General features: G+C 34.0%; 3 protein-coding genes across 3 annotated transcripts in view; all 3 read left to right on the top strand.

The window, feature by feature from the left end:
• LOC137930640 (protein outspread-like) overlaps nucleotides 1-16,329 on the top strand; it is a 316,015-nt gene that overhangs the window by 204,868 nt on the left and 94,818 nt on the right. The window lies entirely within an intron of this gene.
• On the top strand, nucleotides 3,444-5,123 carry LOC137930281 (leucine-rich repeat-containing protein 74A-like). The gene has a single exon (XM_068773505.1). It carries the CDS (start codon nucleotides 3,444-3,446, stop codon nucleotides 5,121-5,123), a length of 1,680 nt encoding a protein of 559 aa, XP_068629606.1.
• On the top strand, nucleotides 6,215-7,873 carry LOC137930675 (leucine-rich repeat-containing protein 74B-like). The gene has a single exon (XM_068774015.1). It carries the CDS (start codon nucleotides 6,215-6,217, stop codon nucleotides 7,871-7,873), a length of 1,659 nt encoding a protein of 552 aa, XP_068630116.1.

The following is a 16,329-nucleotide window of genomic DNA, read 5'->3' as shown; positions in this document are numbered from 1 at the left end:
ATTTTTCCAATTCAGCCAAGGCTTAAATAGCTGTCAATGTGAAATGACACTCAAGAAGATAGAGTATCATTTGCCTTTAAAAACCTAGGTAAAAATAGAATGAGTAAAACACGCGGGTTTTTTTTACAAGGAACTTCACGTATTATATTTTTGATATTGTAAGACATTTCAATTTACCACCTAGTCAACGCAACAAAGGAAATTAATTAAATCAATTCAAATCGAGATCACGGTTAGGATTATTTTTTTTAACCTCATGGATAGTCGTGCGAAATGTCAGAAAGCCACAAAAGGTCCGCAGATTGGATCAGACGTAAAAGCTCACATAGCGGTCAATACCGAAACAATGTAATTACCGGCCCGCGCCCACTCCCTACAGATTATAAACCGAATGATATCTCTTATCGCCCGCATTCCTAACAAAACAATTGCGACTAACGACGAACATAGTCGTTCGGGAAAGACTTAATAAATCTGAAATAGCCTCATTATTAGTCATTCCTTATTTGGGCAAAATTGTCTCTACAATATTTCCCCAGTTCCTTGATGCTGCTAAATTTATAATATACAAAGTTTTACCCGCAGGTTCGTACGCCTTAAATCAATTTCTTATAGTTTAAAGCATTTCTTTGAAATAACAGACAAAGCGACTACTAAACGCTAGATTACTACTCTAGTGACCGTTACGTCCTTTTTATGTCCCTGTAAAGTCTTCCCGTACATCCTACCGTACAGAGAACATAGACTTTTTTATTTACAAAAAGATAGTTTGTGTTTTCTTATCACACACCTTTTCCATTCTTCACAATCTCTATTAATCTTCTTCCATTTTTCACAATTTCTTTTATTCTCTTACCATTTCTTTACTATCCATTCACACCTCGTCTCTTTTTTTTTCATCAAACCATTTTGATTTATCACAGTACAATTTTTATTTTATATTTTATTGATTTTTTTTAATTCATCTTACACTTTCGTTGTATTATTTTGTATTTTCTTAATTCTAATTAACAATTTGTCTTATCCTTATTTTTACATGATCTACGTTGCATTTTTACTTACTGCCTCCAATTCCTCCTTTTGTAATAATCATGGAAACTAAATTAGGTACTCGAGCTAAAAATTTTTGTTCAAACGCAATTTCAGTAGTGCCTTACGAGTGCAAGACGTACAGAAATAATGAAAGAACTCACGCAACTGATCGAAATTAATATTGATTGCGTCTCCACGAAATCCTCTAGTCTTTCTGGCTTTATATCTCTTATAACTTTGACCTCCTTGAGAAATATGTATACAAACTAACGTTCGGCAAACAACGCACTCAGATGATAAAGTTCTAAACGTTGTTACTTCTATTGCTTCTTGTTCAATATCGTCCATCGCTAGTAGCTTAGTTTTTACTTTGACTAGTTTAATTGCTACAGCTGTATATATTCAATCTAATTTCAATTCGTTTTGTTCTGTTTCTGCTGTGTGTAATGTATGCTATGGATTTATTATTATTATGATATTTATGAAGCAATTACGCGTTCGTAAAACGTCGACTCCGGCTTAAATCCGTGCCCTCCAGCTACACTTTCACTACAACGCCCCGCCCTAAGACGAAAGCCATTTCTAGACATCCCATGCGCAGATAACCTAAATAACAGGGGCAAGATACGCCGTAATTTATGTTTACATTTCTCTTGCATAAATCATTTGTGGCAATAGCCACAGAGTGAAGCGATAAATAGTTAAGTTTTAAGATAAACACGATGTAAAATATAGAAATATCTCTTTTCTTCTTAATGGAAAATCGAATATCTAAAGAACTAACAAATATACAACATTGATAGAACTGCAATATTTTCCGATACTATACAGGGTGATTGGCTATATGTGTATAATGATCACACTGAAATGTTACAATTTTTTTCTAACGGATTGCAACTGATATAACTTCTGACAGTACAAAGAGACAAATTCTAAACAATAGTTAATTTTAATATATAGCAACCTATTCCATATCTATCTATTATTATATCATTTATTATTTCTGAAACCATTGATTTTGAATAGGTTATACAGTACTCTACTATCTCTGTCCCACACTATCTATATGACGTTTTGTTAGTTTTTGTATTTCGTGCGACAGAGACAGTGCTCTACGAAACCGAAATTAGTCGATTGTCTCTTTCTAAAGGTCGATGTGCAATATTTATTGCCGGGCACTGCATCACATTAATTGATAGCAAATGAGATTTACATTCAGTCCTTTAAAGCTTTTACACCTAAAATCAATCACATTAGAACCAATTTAATGCAAAACTTACAATTATGTAATTAATGAAATCAATTTTATTCATATTCTCCTCATTCTTAACAACAGCTTCTAAAATTAAAATTATGAAAGAATAATTCGTTATTTCTTATTTACCAATAACATATGCCCTTTTTGTAAGTCAATTAGACTTTAAAGGGCGCAAGTGTTGCCTGAGCCAATTAGGACTATCGTGATAGTTAACTAATTGACTACAAGCCATTGTAACAGATTCGGACACTCGGTATTGCACCGGCCATTGTCTGCACCGCGCTGGGACGCTGAATCATAAACATTGATTATCATACTGTACTGTAAAATACGTTGGTTAAAATATCCCTTGGAAAGAAATTCAAACATTATTAATGAGTTTTTATAATTTTTACGTAAGTAAATGCTAGAAGCCACGCCAGTTATCAGTAGCAGTACTAAAACAATCTTCTAAGGTACTAACCTTTTTTGAAATAATAAAGGATTTTGAAAGTATCCGACATGCTCTGGTAGTTTCGTTTGAACGACAAACATATATTACTTCGACTCGTTATATTGGACATAATGTTTTCAGATTATATATAACCCTTGAGCTAAAGGAACACGCGTTGAACGGACAAAATCCAATCCATAATCTCGTGGCGATGTGTACACAGGAAAGAGAGATAATGTGAAGACAATCAGAGGAAACGATAAAAGACATCGAAAAGGATGAAAGATGACTATGGAAATAAAAGAAGTAAAAGAAAATCTTGTCCACCCATGATAGGGGATGAACGAGAGACAAAAACATAATTTCGTAACGACAGATCGGAAAGAATAAAATACAAGCAGAAACCAACAAGGCAGCCGCCATTATGATTCGAAATTAATAACTACGCAAGAAAGTAAAAGAAAGAGCGTTCGTTACTATATATTCTTAGATAAATAAAGCTACCAATTTTTAAGTTCGATCATAATTTTTTTTTACTCAATAACTGCGTAGTACATATTTATGTATGCCGAATTTTTACTTCGTTGCAAATCAATCGTCGCGATTTTTAAACTTTTATTGCATAATGTAAAAAAAATTATTCATGTCAATATTGACATTATGTCATTATCAGTTTCCGTTTACTTATACATATAATAGTTTAATTATTTTAATTACAAAATGACCCCGGAAGAAAGTGAATCGACGCTCATTATTTTTGAACACGAAGATGAGGAATCGTCGATAGATGTGCCCATGAGTGAATGGTCTTCCTTAATAAATGAATCTCCGAAAGAAAACAAGAAATATGCATTGCAAGCTGCAGGTTTGTACGAACCGGGTAGCGGAGAAATCTGCGCCAAATACATTTCGATGTCCGCGAGCTCCGTTCTAAGACATCCATATTATCACTATCCGGCTATTCTTGATCCGGGGATAGAGGAAGCCATTTTAGAACCAGAAGAGAAAATTCAGTACCCAAATGATGGACAAGCACTATATTTAGCTGTTTGCGATGAAATGAACCAGTGCCCCGTGAAAACATTTTATAACATGCTATTAGATAAATCAATAAATTTAAAATATTACGGTGTTAATCCTAATGGAGTGAGAGCGATGGCAATTGCTCTTCAACATAATAGAACCGTCACTTCACTTGATTTCACAGACAATTTTCTCAATGACGACGCCTGCTTTCACTTAAGTCAGATGTTAATAACCAATTCTGTGTTACAAGAACTTAATTTGACAGGATGCTTGATAGGCATCAGTGGAGTGAAGCGACTAATGTCTAGCTTACCTTTGAATCGTTCACTGCAATGCCTGAATCTCAGCAATAACAAATTAGGAAACGAGGGTATGAAATATGTTTCGGAAAGTATCATCCATGGACTTGAAGTTCCACGTTTGATTTTACGAAACAACGAGATAACAGGCGAGGCCGCCAACTTTTTTACTGAAGCATTAGAAACTTTTAATAAATTTACACACTTAGACTTCTCGTGGAATAAACTATTCATGTATCCCCAGGGAATATTTCACATGTTATTCGAATTGAGCGAAAGTCGACACCTGGAGGAATTGTCGTTAGCATGGAATTCACTTTTCGGTGCACGAACTGGCATTGCTATAAAATCTGTTATGAAAACTCCAAAGCTTAGTAAATTAGATCTCAGTAACAACAGATTATTTGACGAAGCTATAACTCATATTGCGGACGGTATGCACAAGGCAAAAAATTTGGTAACCCTCGATCTGTCCTATAACCCGATGTCTGCAGAGGATGCTGTAAATGTAATAGTTAAAATGAAACTTCCTCGGGTCAAAATACGCAATTTGTTAATGGAAAACGTAACTGTTAATAAAAAATTTTTGCACAACTTAGATCAATTGCGAAAATTGAAAAGTGGCGTAGTCGTAAATCACGGAGACATTATTGGAGGATTTGTGCTATCGGAGCCAGATATGAGAGATATAGTCCTCAACAGAGCAGATTTTCTGACAAAAAAACAAAAGAAACGACGCATAGATATAGCTCTTCTGGCAATGGAGCTTTTGAAATATAACCATGATATAATGCTTTCTAAAACATTTGCTACAGCAATCGTAGAGTCTGGTGCACCTTTAAACGATGAACTTGTTAATGAAATCATCAACACCTTTGCCGGACCTAAAACAGGAAAAGGGAAAACTATAGACTTAAACCAATTGGTAGATTTTATCAAAATAAAGTGGCCGGAACGAAAGTTACCACCAACACCTCCTCCCGAACCGGAACCAGAACCCATACCTATTCCGGAACCGGAACCCGAACCTGTTGCAGCATCTAAAAAGAAAAGCACTAAAAAGAAAACCAAGTGATTTTTTAGTTATTTTTATTTACTTTTACAAAAGTTTCTGAATTATTTTTAATCAAGTTTTTTTTAACAAAAAAATTTATGTATTTTTATTTTGTACTTGTATACAATATGTAACATAATATTATTTTAATTATTTTTGATTGAAGTTTATTAAATATTGCAATTTATATTTCTTCGACTTTTCTCTTCTAATTTTCATATATTTAAACTCAATTTGGCTAGTTTGGGTATTTGGCTGATTCGTTTGCCAAAACACGATGGTTATTGGTGTAATGTTTACAAATAGCATTCATTAAAATACTCCACTGAGTACCAACCACTTCTTCAATATTGATACTTATACTCTATTCTGACTCTTTCCTTCACATAGTTTCCTAGAATATTCTTATTTCAAAAATAAGTAAATATAAAATCTTATAACATTCCTTTACTCTTTCACTGATCAATCAATTTAAAAATATATTGCAAATACATTTATTTCACCGTCCATACTACTAGTAAAATACCCTCTGAAGAGATTTGTTGTCACCTTACTAAATAGGCATCTAAGAAATAAAAGAAATTAAGTCTTAAAAATCACTTATTTTATTATTAGCACTTTATAATGAAAAGTAACTAAAAACTAATGGTGGACATCTTTAGAAAAAAAAAAAGAAATAGATCAATTGAGGTGGTTTAGACGATGGACAAAATTTAGGAAGACCTATGTGTTATCATCTAGGGTAATTTTAAGTCAACGGCAATGTCATATCACGGCTTTTATAGTCAAAGTTCTCTTTTGTTACAAAACTAGTTGGCCAACACAAAGTCTTCTCATTCTTTTTTGCACATCAAGATTTTTCTTGACCATTGAACTTATTTTCTTTCTAGTTTCTCTCGAATACTTACATGATATATTAAAACTGTTCATCATTGTACGAAATTGTCTCCTCTGCGTTATTTATACATATCGAATCTCTTTTCGTGTACCTGAATCAACTACTTTCGTCTTACTTTTTTTGACATCTATCATTTATGTTTAATGTCAATGTACATTCTGTAAAATTTGGTACATTTATTTTAATAAGCGTTTTATTATAAATATATCTCAAGATGTCTTCTACAGAAGCGAGCGAGATTACGAGCGTTAACATGAAAGTCGAAGTTATATTCGAAAAAGATATTGAGTCGTCAGAGGAACCACCCATGGAAGAATGGTCTTCACTTCTTCTTCAACGCCCCGAGGAAAATGTTAAGATAATTAATTATAGACAAGGACTCTACGATCCCGGTAGTGGAGAAATATGCACGAAATACATACCCATGTCAGCGAGCTCAGTAATACGGCATGTGTACTACAACTATCCAGCCGTTCCCGATCCGGGTGTTAAAGAGGCCCTTTTCGATCCAGAACCGAAAGTGATTTATCCTGATGATGGTCAGGAACTGTACTTGGCTTTGTGTAAAGAAGCTGAAACTTACCCAATATCAAGCTTTCATCGACAGTTATTGGAAAATAAAGTAAACTTGCGATATTACGGAGTGACACAAGCCGCATTCCGAATAATCGCAATGTCATTAAAATTAAACAAATATGTCACAATCTTGGATTTGACGGATAATTGGATCGGTGAAGACGGATGTTTTCATCTAGGTCAGATGCTTGCTGAAAATTGTACTTTGAAAGTTTTAATTTTGTATGGTTGCAGAATAGGACCCGGGGGTGCGAAAAGGTTATTACATAACTTGGCCCAAAACCGAGCTCTGCGAGAACTAAATTTGAGTCGAAATCAACTGAAGGATGAAGGAGTTCGTTATTTAGCTAAAGCCATTACTCAGGGCGCAGATGTATGTAAGATAGATTTAAGTTACAATGACTTAGCAGATCTATCCGTAACTTATATAGTTGACGCTTTGGAAATAAACAAAAAACTGACTCATCTTAATATGTCGTGGAATTTCCTTAAATCTGCTAACGCTGTATTTTATTTATGCTGTGTATTAGCTAGCAATAAATCATTTTTAGATCTGGACTTATCCTGGAACGCTCTAGGCGGCTTACGTGTTGGTAAATCTATAGGTATTTTGTTAAGGAATCATAATGTTCACACTATTAATTTAAGTAGCAACAAAATGACTGCTAAAGCAATTAAACCCATCGCAAAGGCGTTAGAGAAAGATACCCATCTCAATACTTTGATCATGTCCGCTAATCCTATGTCACCCGAAGATGCCTACAAGCTGTTATTGCCTATGCTTAAACCAACAGTTAAACTAGAAAAACTAATACTGGATAATGTGATGGTTAAGTCAAACTTTGTTAAACTGCGAGAAGAGATACTTTCATTAGATTTCCGCAAGAATGCCGAGATAGTCTACGGCGGTGTTTACGCAGAACCAGTTCGCCAGATAATTAATATGAGAGATTTAGTTTTAAATAGAATAGATTATATTGGTAAGACAAAATTCAAAAATCGTCAACTTGATATTGCACTAATGGTGATGTCACTGTACAAGATGGATAAGGAACCAATGGATACAAAACCATTCATCAAAGCGTTACGAGTCATGGGCCTGACACTACCCGAAGAACTGGCTGATCAACTGACCACTTTATTTGCTGGACCCCCTAAGCCTAAATCAACTACAGTGAATCTAGCTGCGATGGTAGATTACTTTAAGCGCAAGTGGCCTGACCGACAGCTTCCTCCTACGCCGCCTCCTGAACCAGAACCTGACAAAAAAAAGAAACATCCCAAGAAACGAAAGTAGTCGTAACACTACTAGTTCGAATAATTCAAACAACTGTTTTCTAAATACTTATTAATTACGTTTTTATGGCTTACAGTTGAATTTTCATTTATTGTAACGTTTTTTGTAGTTATTATATTAAACATTATTTATTTTATTTTTTGTGTCTTAATGAAAGTTTCAAGTATATTGGTATAATTTTTCGACGCACCAAACCATTATTTTACAACCTTTTATGTCCCATGCCTTAGCCTATCTAAAATTTTTAAGCCCCCTATGAAACTGAAACTGAAAACATAATTTTTATTATAAGGCGAAAGGGTTAAAGTCGTATCGAATCAATTTTTGAATGTCTCCCCCTGTGGGGCGCGGGCCCGACGTTGGGAAACACTGCACAAATTATACACATTTCAAAACTTTGATTATGAGTAAAATCTATTTCTATTACTGGAATTTAATGTGCCTTTTCAGAAAAAAATATCTAAATTACAAAAATAACGAAACCATGTGAATCGTTAATACAATCATTTACTATCTGAGGATATATACGTTTTATAAATCTTCAACTGCTCACTAATAGAATCCACATGAAATAGTATGAGAAAGATAAAAATGAATATTTTATTTATTTGCAATATTTAAATACCTGTTCAAAATGATCATGACATAAATCTATGTAAACTTTTAAACTTTAATGGATTCGGCCTTGACATTGTCTATACTAGTTCTGTGCATGTTAGATGTCCTTTTTTATTTGACATATTAAGTCAGAGTAGATTTCGCTAACAACTTTTGTATCAAATAATTTAAGAAATTAATCTAGCAATGTCTGCCTCAAATATTAGTGAAAGTGAGAACTTGGAGGTCATCTTTGACACGGAAATTGAATCTTCTGAAGAACCACCCATGGAGGAATGGTCTTCACTCATCTTCGAACGTCCCGATGAATCTATAAAGTTTATTAATTACAAACAAGGCCTATATGATCCTGGCAGTGGAGAAATATGCACAAAATATATACCCATGTCAGCCAGTTCAGTTTTAAGACACGTATATTACAATTATCCAGCAGTTGTCGACCCAGGGATTAAAGAAGCGCTTCTTGATCCTGAACCAAAAATTATTTATCCTGACGATGGTCAGGAACTGTATATGGCTTTATGTGACGAAAGTGGGTTAAGTCCAATAGCTAATTATCATCGTCAGTTGTTGGAAAATAAAATCAACTTGCGATATTATGGAGTTCAGCCAATGGGCTTCAGAGCGATTGCAATGTCATTGAAATTAAACAAGTTCGTAACCATTATGGACTTAACAGACAATTGGATTGACGAAGATGGATGTTATCATTTAGGTCAAATGTTGGCTGAAAATTATACTTTGAAAGTTTTAATTTTGCACGGTTGCAGAATCGGACCGAAAGGAGCGAAACGATTGTTTTTAAATCTACCCTATAATCGTGCACTTCGCGAATTAAATCTCAGCTGGAATAAACTAAAAGACGAAGGAGTTGGACATCTCGCAAGAGTGATAACTTTAGGAGCGGACTTGTGTAATATAGATTTAAGTTATAACACTTTGACAGATCAAGCACTTATAAGCCTTGTCGATGCTCTAGAAGTAAAAAATAAACTGACTCATCTTAATATGTCGTGGAACATGCTCAAATCTGCAAACGCCTTATTTTCTTTATGCTGTCTATTAGCCTGCAATGATGAGTTTTTGGATCTCAATTTATCATGGAATTCCTTCAGCGGTCTGCGCGTTGGTAAAGCTATAAATATACTAATGAGTAATCGAAATGTTCGTAACATTAATTTAAGCAACAATAGATTATATTCGGTTGCGATTAAACAAATAGCGAAGGCTTTAGAAAAAGACTCTAACCTTGTTTCATTAGACATATCCGCCAATCCGATGTCAGCACAAGATGCTTATAATTTATTAATACCAATGTTGAAACGGACTGTTAAACTGGAGAAACTTATTCTCGATAATGTAATGGTGACATCAAGCTTTGTGAAACTTCGAAAAGAAATACTGTCGTTGCAATTTCGGAAAAACGCTGAAGTTATTTACGGTGGAGCATACGCTGATACTATTCGCAAGACAATTAATATGAAAGACTTAGTGTTAAATAGAATAGACTATATAGCTAAGACCAAGTTTAAGAAACGACATGTTGATATAGCGCTTATAGTAATGAGTTTGTACAAGTTGGACAAGGAGCCAATGGAAGTGAAAACTTTTATAAAAGCAGTAAGAGATGCAGGATTGCCCTTACCGGAAGAGCTGACCAATCAACTAACATCTTTATTTGCCGGTCCTATTAAAGCTAAGGCAACTACTGTGGATTTATCTATCATGGTCGATTACTTTAACCGGATATGGCCGGACCGAAAACTCCCTCCTACTCCGCCTCCGGAACCAGATCCTGCTCCTGAAATACCGCAAGTTTCAGAGAAATAGAGAAAACAAAAAGAACTGGAATTGCATCCTAGAATAAATTTTGTATATTTTTAATACGCAGCATTATATGTTAGTTATTTTTAAATGTTTACTTTTATGTATGTTTACTTATTTATAATGTTTACTTTTACGTTTACATATACACAAAACTTATTTTTATGAATAACCTTTAAAAGTATACTACTTATTTATATTTTCTAATTTTCTACCTACATTTGTATTACTTTTAAAAGAAGAATATAACTTCTTTTTTATATTTTATGAGTTTCTTTTCCATACCATAATAATCGTAATTCTCATCATTTCAGCTGTTACATGTCTACTGTTGGGTATAGGCATGATATTTCTTCTCAATAACATTAAAGTCGAAAATTATAAGAAAATATTTTCGAAAAAAGTACTTTTTCAAAAAGGTATCAATCAAAGCACTGCATTGCATTCACTAACCGTGATATGAATTTAAATCTCTTCTCACTTTTGTCGTTTAAAAAAATTGGTATGACTTCTAGTTTACCAATTTTCTTTAGTAACATCAGCCATATCTTCTTCATATATTTCGTTATGAAAGAATTTAATATGTATGTAAAATATGTATTCAAATACTTATTATTAATTTAGGTGCAAAACCTGTAGACATTCTTTTTCAATTATAAAAAGTTACAACTTGTATTCTATGAGTTCTTCGAGACACGACAAGTTCTAATCTTGCCAAATGAATGCTTTTCGATTAGATGTGCGTAATGAAAAAATTACATTCCAAGAATCCTAGGGGGTTAATAAGTACTGCCAATTTGTTACTACATAATGCTTCTTCTTTTTTTGCGAAAAAAAGTTTTTATACATAACGTACCCTGCCTTGTAGGGAAATGGAACTCAATTATATTACTGCCAAAACTTGAACATCTTTGATAGTCGTTTGTACTTTGCAGTGACCCTTAAATTTACTGGTAAAGACTCGCAGACCCATCCTTGAGGAGGCTTAACCTTCTTAGTTACTCCTGTATCATAACAGCTCATTATCTTTTCGTATTACTGTTCTCTAGAACTTCGCTTTTAAATATCCATCCATTCCATGGAAAATTTAACAAGTTCCGTTTTAGAGTTTTCTACGCTTGTTTTTGTCAGTATTTCCAAAAGGAAGCAAGCTTATGATTATGCGACCGTTATCTCCTCCCAGCGACGCAGGCTTACAGCCCCCTGTGTATGCTGCGCAGGCGCATCTCAGCTCCGGTAGCGTGCCTCACGCGACCGCTTGTAAGCTTTGGTATTATTTATTGGTTCCCAATAATCACCTTCCGATAACGCGTCTGACCACGTCCGAGCAGGCGTTCCCACGTGTTTTTATGTAAATAGGAGAAATGGAACTCGGCTCTTTGACATGTAAGAAGCCGATTAACTTCTATATGTGATCATTATCTGTTTAATAACGGAGTTTATCATTTTATTTAATAATTCCTCACTATTTCAATTTACAAAAAAAAATTAAATGAGAAAATTTGATTCTTTATCCCTACAAAAGTACCTTCAAAAATTTAATTATGTATTTTGTTGTTACAGGTAAAGTTCCTGAGTAGATTTTCTCCGATGTTGTAGGTATGGTATACGTGGTATATGTGATGTCCCACTGTACCAAAATAAAAACTATTCTGCTAACTGTTTCTGAAAGAGATTTTTCTATGGCTCCCTACATGAGGAATGGTGGATTTGGCTTACAAAGAATCTTTTAAGGTTAAAATTTTTATTTTATTTTCTCCTTCCTTTCATAAATTTCTTCTTCTGTTCTTCATCTTTCTTGTTTCATAAATTCAAACATCTAAAATAGATTTTCATTATGTTAAAAAAATAATTTTGAAACAACGCTGAAAATGTAAGTAAATGAAAGTTTAAAATAGATATGATACTGGAAAAAATATGAAATAAAACAAACACGAGCAATTCTGAAATGATGTCTAGAATACACAGATACAAAAAAGAAAATTTCATTCATATATGTATGTTTATGTATTTGTGTGTGTGTACTTGCGCGTGAATGCCTGGGTTATCGTTAGTTATAAGTACAATTAGAATAAACTTTCTGTCTCCTCGTAATGAAGTGGCCTAATGTTGAATTCTTTCGCTGTTTGTATCAGCGTGACGGTGATGAAATCGCGAAGGAATGATGTTAATGTCTATGGCACAATTTTTTTTTTCTCTGACCATCGCTTTGCTCGTATCGGCCAGCGCCTCGGGCTCAGTCGCTCGGCGGGTAGAAAGTGTTTCGTCGACCGTCGGCGAGTGGGCGAATGATTAGTAATTCGTACACTGTTCGCTCAACCTACGGAAAGGCGTGTTTACACTTTTACTTTTCGTGTATATTCTCTCTTATATGCAGGTGGCGGCTGGACCGCAAACAAATGTCCGGTCGTTGTTTTGTTCTAGGAAATTTAAAACCGCAAGTTACTTTTTACTTACTCGAAGCTTTTTGTTAATTAGCATTGTTTTAGCTAAATATCTTTACGATATTTTTTATTTTTACTATTAAAGTTTCTGACGTCTTTCTGTCTGTAGAGGTTTAAAAGATGGAAGATGTGACGACCATTCTCGTCACCGCAATAGATTTACAATAGGGTCAATTTAAAACGACCTGCACCAGCGTCTTTCGATGACCTTAAAGGTCATCAAAAAAAGAGATGAAAAATGTGAAATATAATTTAAATAATGAATCAGCGTTAAAGATGCAAATAAAACTAAAGTTATTTCCTTATCCGAGGTGGACAGATATTTTCCTACCAGTGTAAACACATCTCTACATTGTTCTGACAAAACTAACGAAATTAATTGCGTATTTTTCTCGTACATATTTAAATTGAATCGAATTTCGGAGAAGGCTTACTGTCGCGTGCTATAAGTCAAGTTAAAATCCGAGCAGACAGCGGGTGTTCGCCATATACAGTAAAAGTGGATTCAGACCGGACCGTACTCGCCTTGTCAGATACGCAGCGGGAGCGATTTTTCGGGAATCCGCAAAAAACTTTCACTGCCTAAACAGATTGATTTGAGATATATATAAATAATTATAAACTTGTATCCAATATCAGTAAAGATAAATAAAATAAACCACATAGTGTACATTTAAACACATCAAAGTTATTGTCAAACTAAATACTCTGTATCGTTCCTAGCCCGCTTAACGAGACGTAGAGTATGTAGAGAAAACGTACATCTTGTTAATTATTATTCATGGATGATTTTTACGTTATTGTCTCATCCAGACAACCTAGTATACTACTGTAAAGAGCCCTCATCCAGACAACCTAGTACACTTTTAAGAGCTAAGGTTTTGAAAAAATTTATTTTGAACGAACTCCTTAACTTTCTTTACGGATGGAATTTCAAAAATTCCATACTTAACTGATATCTATTGAAAGAAATGAATATTCTTGTTAAATTTCAAGTTTCGGTGCCTTATGATTGCAGAGATATCGTGATGAGTCAGTACATAATATAAAATCTTTAAAATGTACATATAGATAGAATTTTCTATCGTGTTTAACCTTGTAATTTTCATAATGTTATGAACCTAATTTTGCCATTTACGTATATATGAATGACATTTATATTTATGGTTTTGGAAAATTTGTAAATTGTTATGTATATATATATAAACTGATCGTTATTGTAATCCGTAGCCAACAATCGCATTACTGTTCTTTTGGTATAACTGTTAAGTGTATGAAATATCGCAATGTTCAGATCCATTTTAAACGCAAACTAAACAGAATTATATATTCATTTCAATTCGTCCGTATAACATGAATGAACGTTAAAAATGAGGTCGCGAACGGAGCTGCGTGTAAAAACTAGTATATCATTTCACGTACTAATTAATATTGTAACTGTATTGCAAAATAAACTTGCACCCATATATGCTACGGTCGCCAAAAATAGAGAGGAGAAAGTCGATTTCGTGCATTTTCGGAAAGAGATCATTACATCATTATATTTCAAGATGTCGACTTACGCCTATATATCACGGCCTGTCAAACTGTCAAATACTCAGTTGAAATGTATTTAATAAAGCTGACACAGGTCACTCGTTAATGAGTGATCCCTCTGATTGTGTATTTTACCTTTCATTTTATCAGTGGGCCTTCTAAGAAGCTACCTATGGTGAAATTTGTTCCGTGGATTGTTCTATAGATCTGTACTATGGTCTGACACAGGTCAATTAAATTATTAAAATAAAAATTAATACTAAATTTCATTATAGACGTAAAGGCATATATATTTAATATAAAACGTGTTTATAACACGAGATTTCATTTGTTTTCTTTTGTGTGTATGACGTGTGTTTTCGCTATGAAAGTAAACGTGTATACAATTTTTTTAGTCATAAAATACTACTTGGTGTATCTACTAAAGTGGTTTTGTAGAAACTTTGACATAATATATAAGATGAAAAGCAGTTTCCCTCTCGTTCTCGAGTGTTAGATCAACTGATAGCGCCTGCAAATTGAGTTACATCTAACGCGTGAATTTATTGTGTCCACTTCACATGATGTATTACTATCGAGATAAATAGATTAAATCGGTTTCGAACGAGCAATGTAATGTGCTTTTTCATTTTGATCGTGCCGGTATAATATTTTACGTATAACAATATACATTAACGTCCCTTATGATTTTAATTCATGGTGCGTTTAAATTATTTATTATGGGAGTCTATTAGAAACGCATTGTGTTGCGGATCGGAGCGTAATTTGCATACGTATGTTTCGCGGAGCGCTTCCTTAACTAGGACACCTGTTAAGAAGTCGGCGGTTGACCTTTGCGAGCTCCCCGGCCCCCCCGGCGGCCCGGTCGCGACTTACGGGCAAAAGTAAAAGTTGCGCGGCGAACCGTTGAAGGCGTATCGTGTTTAGTTCTACTCTCTTCTGATGGCTTATTTCGTTAGCTTTTTTATATTCGCCGCTTGTACTCACAATATTTTTATCTGAAAATTCAACTCTTCTATTGTACTTAACATACTTCATAGAAAATATTAAATCTATACCCATTAATATATATGATGTTCAACTAATACGTAATCCGTCAAACGATATTTTAAATTCTGACGTTTTTAGCGAAGCGATTTGTACCTATCACGTGTCGGTGCGAGAGCTACAAATCGGCGAACAAGCTATCAATCTATCGGTGCTAGGTCAAAAAGTACAAATATATCTAAGACGCATTTACTCACAGCATCTCACGCGGCGTGCTAATGAATAGAGATATTTTTCACCTCACTGCATCCATCAACCCGGCATTCTAAGTCGAGTTGAATCATCCAAGACCATTCATTTCTTATTTATGAATTTGTATGTTTATAAAAAAAGGACACTATACAAATGTATATCACATATATTCATGAAAGCATATGAGACCGAAAGATTAAGATAGATCCTCCGCTGTGTAGACCGACGACATAAATATCGCGAGAAATCGCTAAATGCGATGCAAAACTGATCATTGCATCGATCTTTGGGGTAGACTTGTGCCGTGAATAATTTAATTCAAGAAAAACATTTACCGCAAAATACAAAACAGTTCAAATAAAGTAATAAAATACATTTTTCTTGACTTATATGACATAGTAAATAAACTATTTAAAAGTATCAACGTTTAACTTACAAATGACATTGCATTGACAATGCAACTATTTAGTATTTTATTGAGAGGTTTTTGAGTGTTGCAGTTCGGTATATACTTCAATTAGATGTTATAGAGAGTTATTATAAAAAGCCTTTAATCTGGGACAACTGTTTGCCAAACTTAAAAGTGACGTTAGATCTTACGACATATTGAATATTAAAAGATCTGAATTGTTATAGTTAAGTAACGAATTAAAAATGATTGGAATGTGTGGAGTGTTGGTGTTGTTTTTTTGGTAAACGTTTAATTTGACGATAGAAAATAAATATGTAGTTGCAATCAAATAGGTATAGAATGTGAAACAGGTTTCACATGTCAGCTAAAAACTCAAAGCAATG

The sequence above is a fragment of the Battus philenor genome, unplaced genomic scaffold (genome assembly GCF_028537555.1).
Source record: "Battus philenor isolate CCGP_79_NKW_IND1 unplaced genomic scaffold, ilBatPhil1.0.hap1 SCAF_6, whole genome shotgun sequence".
NCBI classification, from domain to species: Eukaryota; Metazoa; Arthropoda; class Insecta; order Lepidoptera; family Papilionidae; genus Battus; species Battus philenor.
Note: the sequence above shows the minus strand (reverse complement) of the source record. Positions and strands in the feature narration are given on the sequence as shown.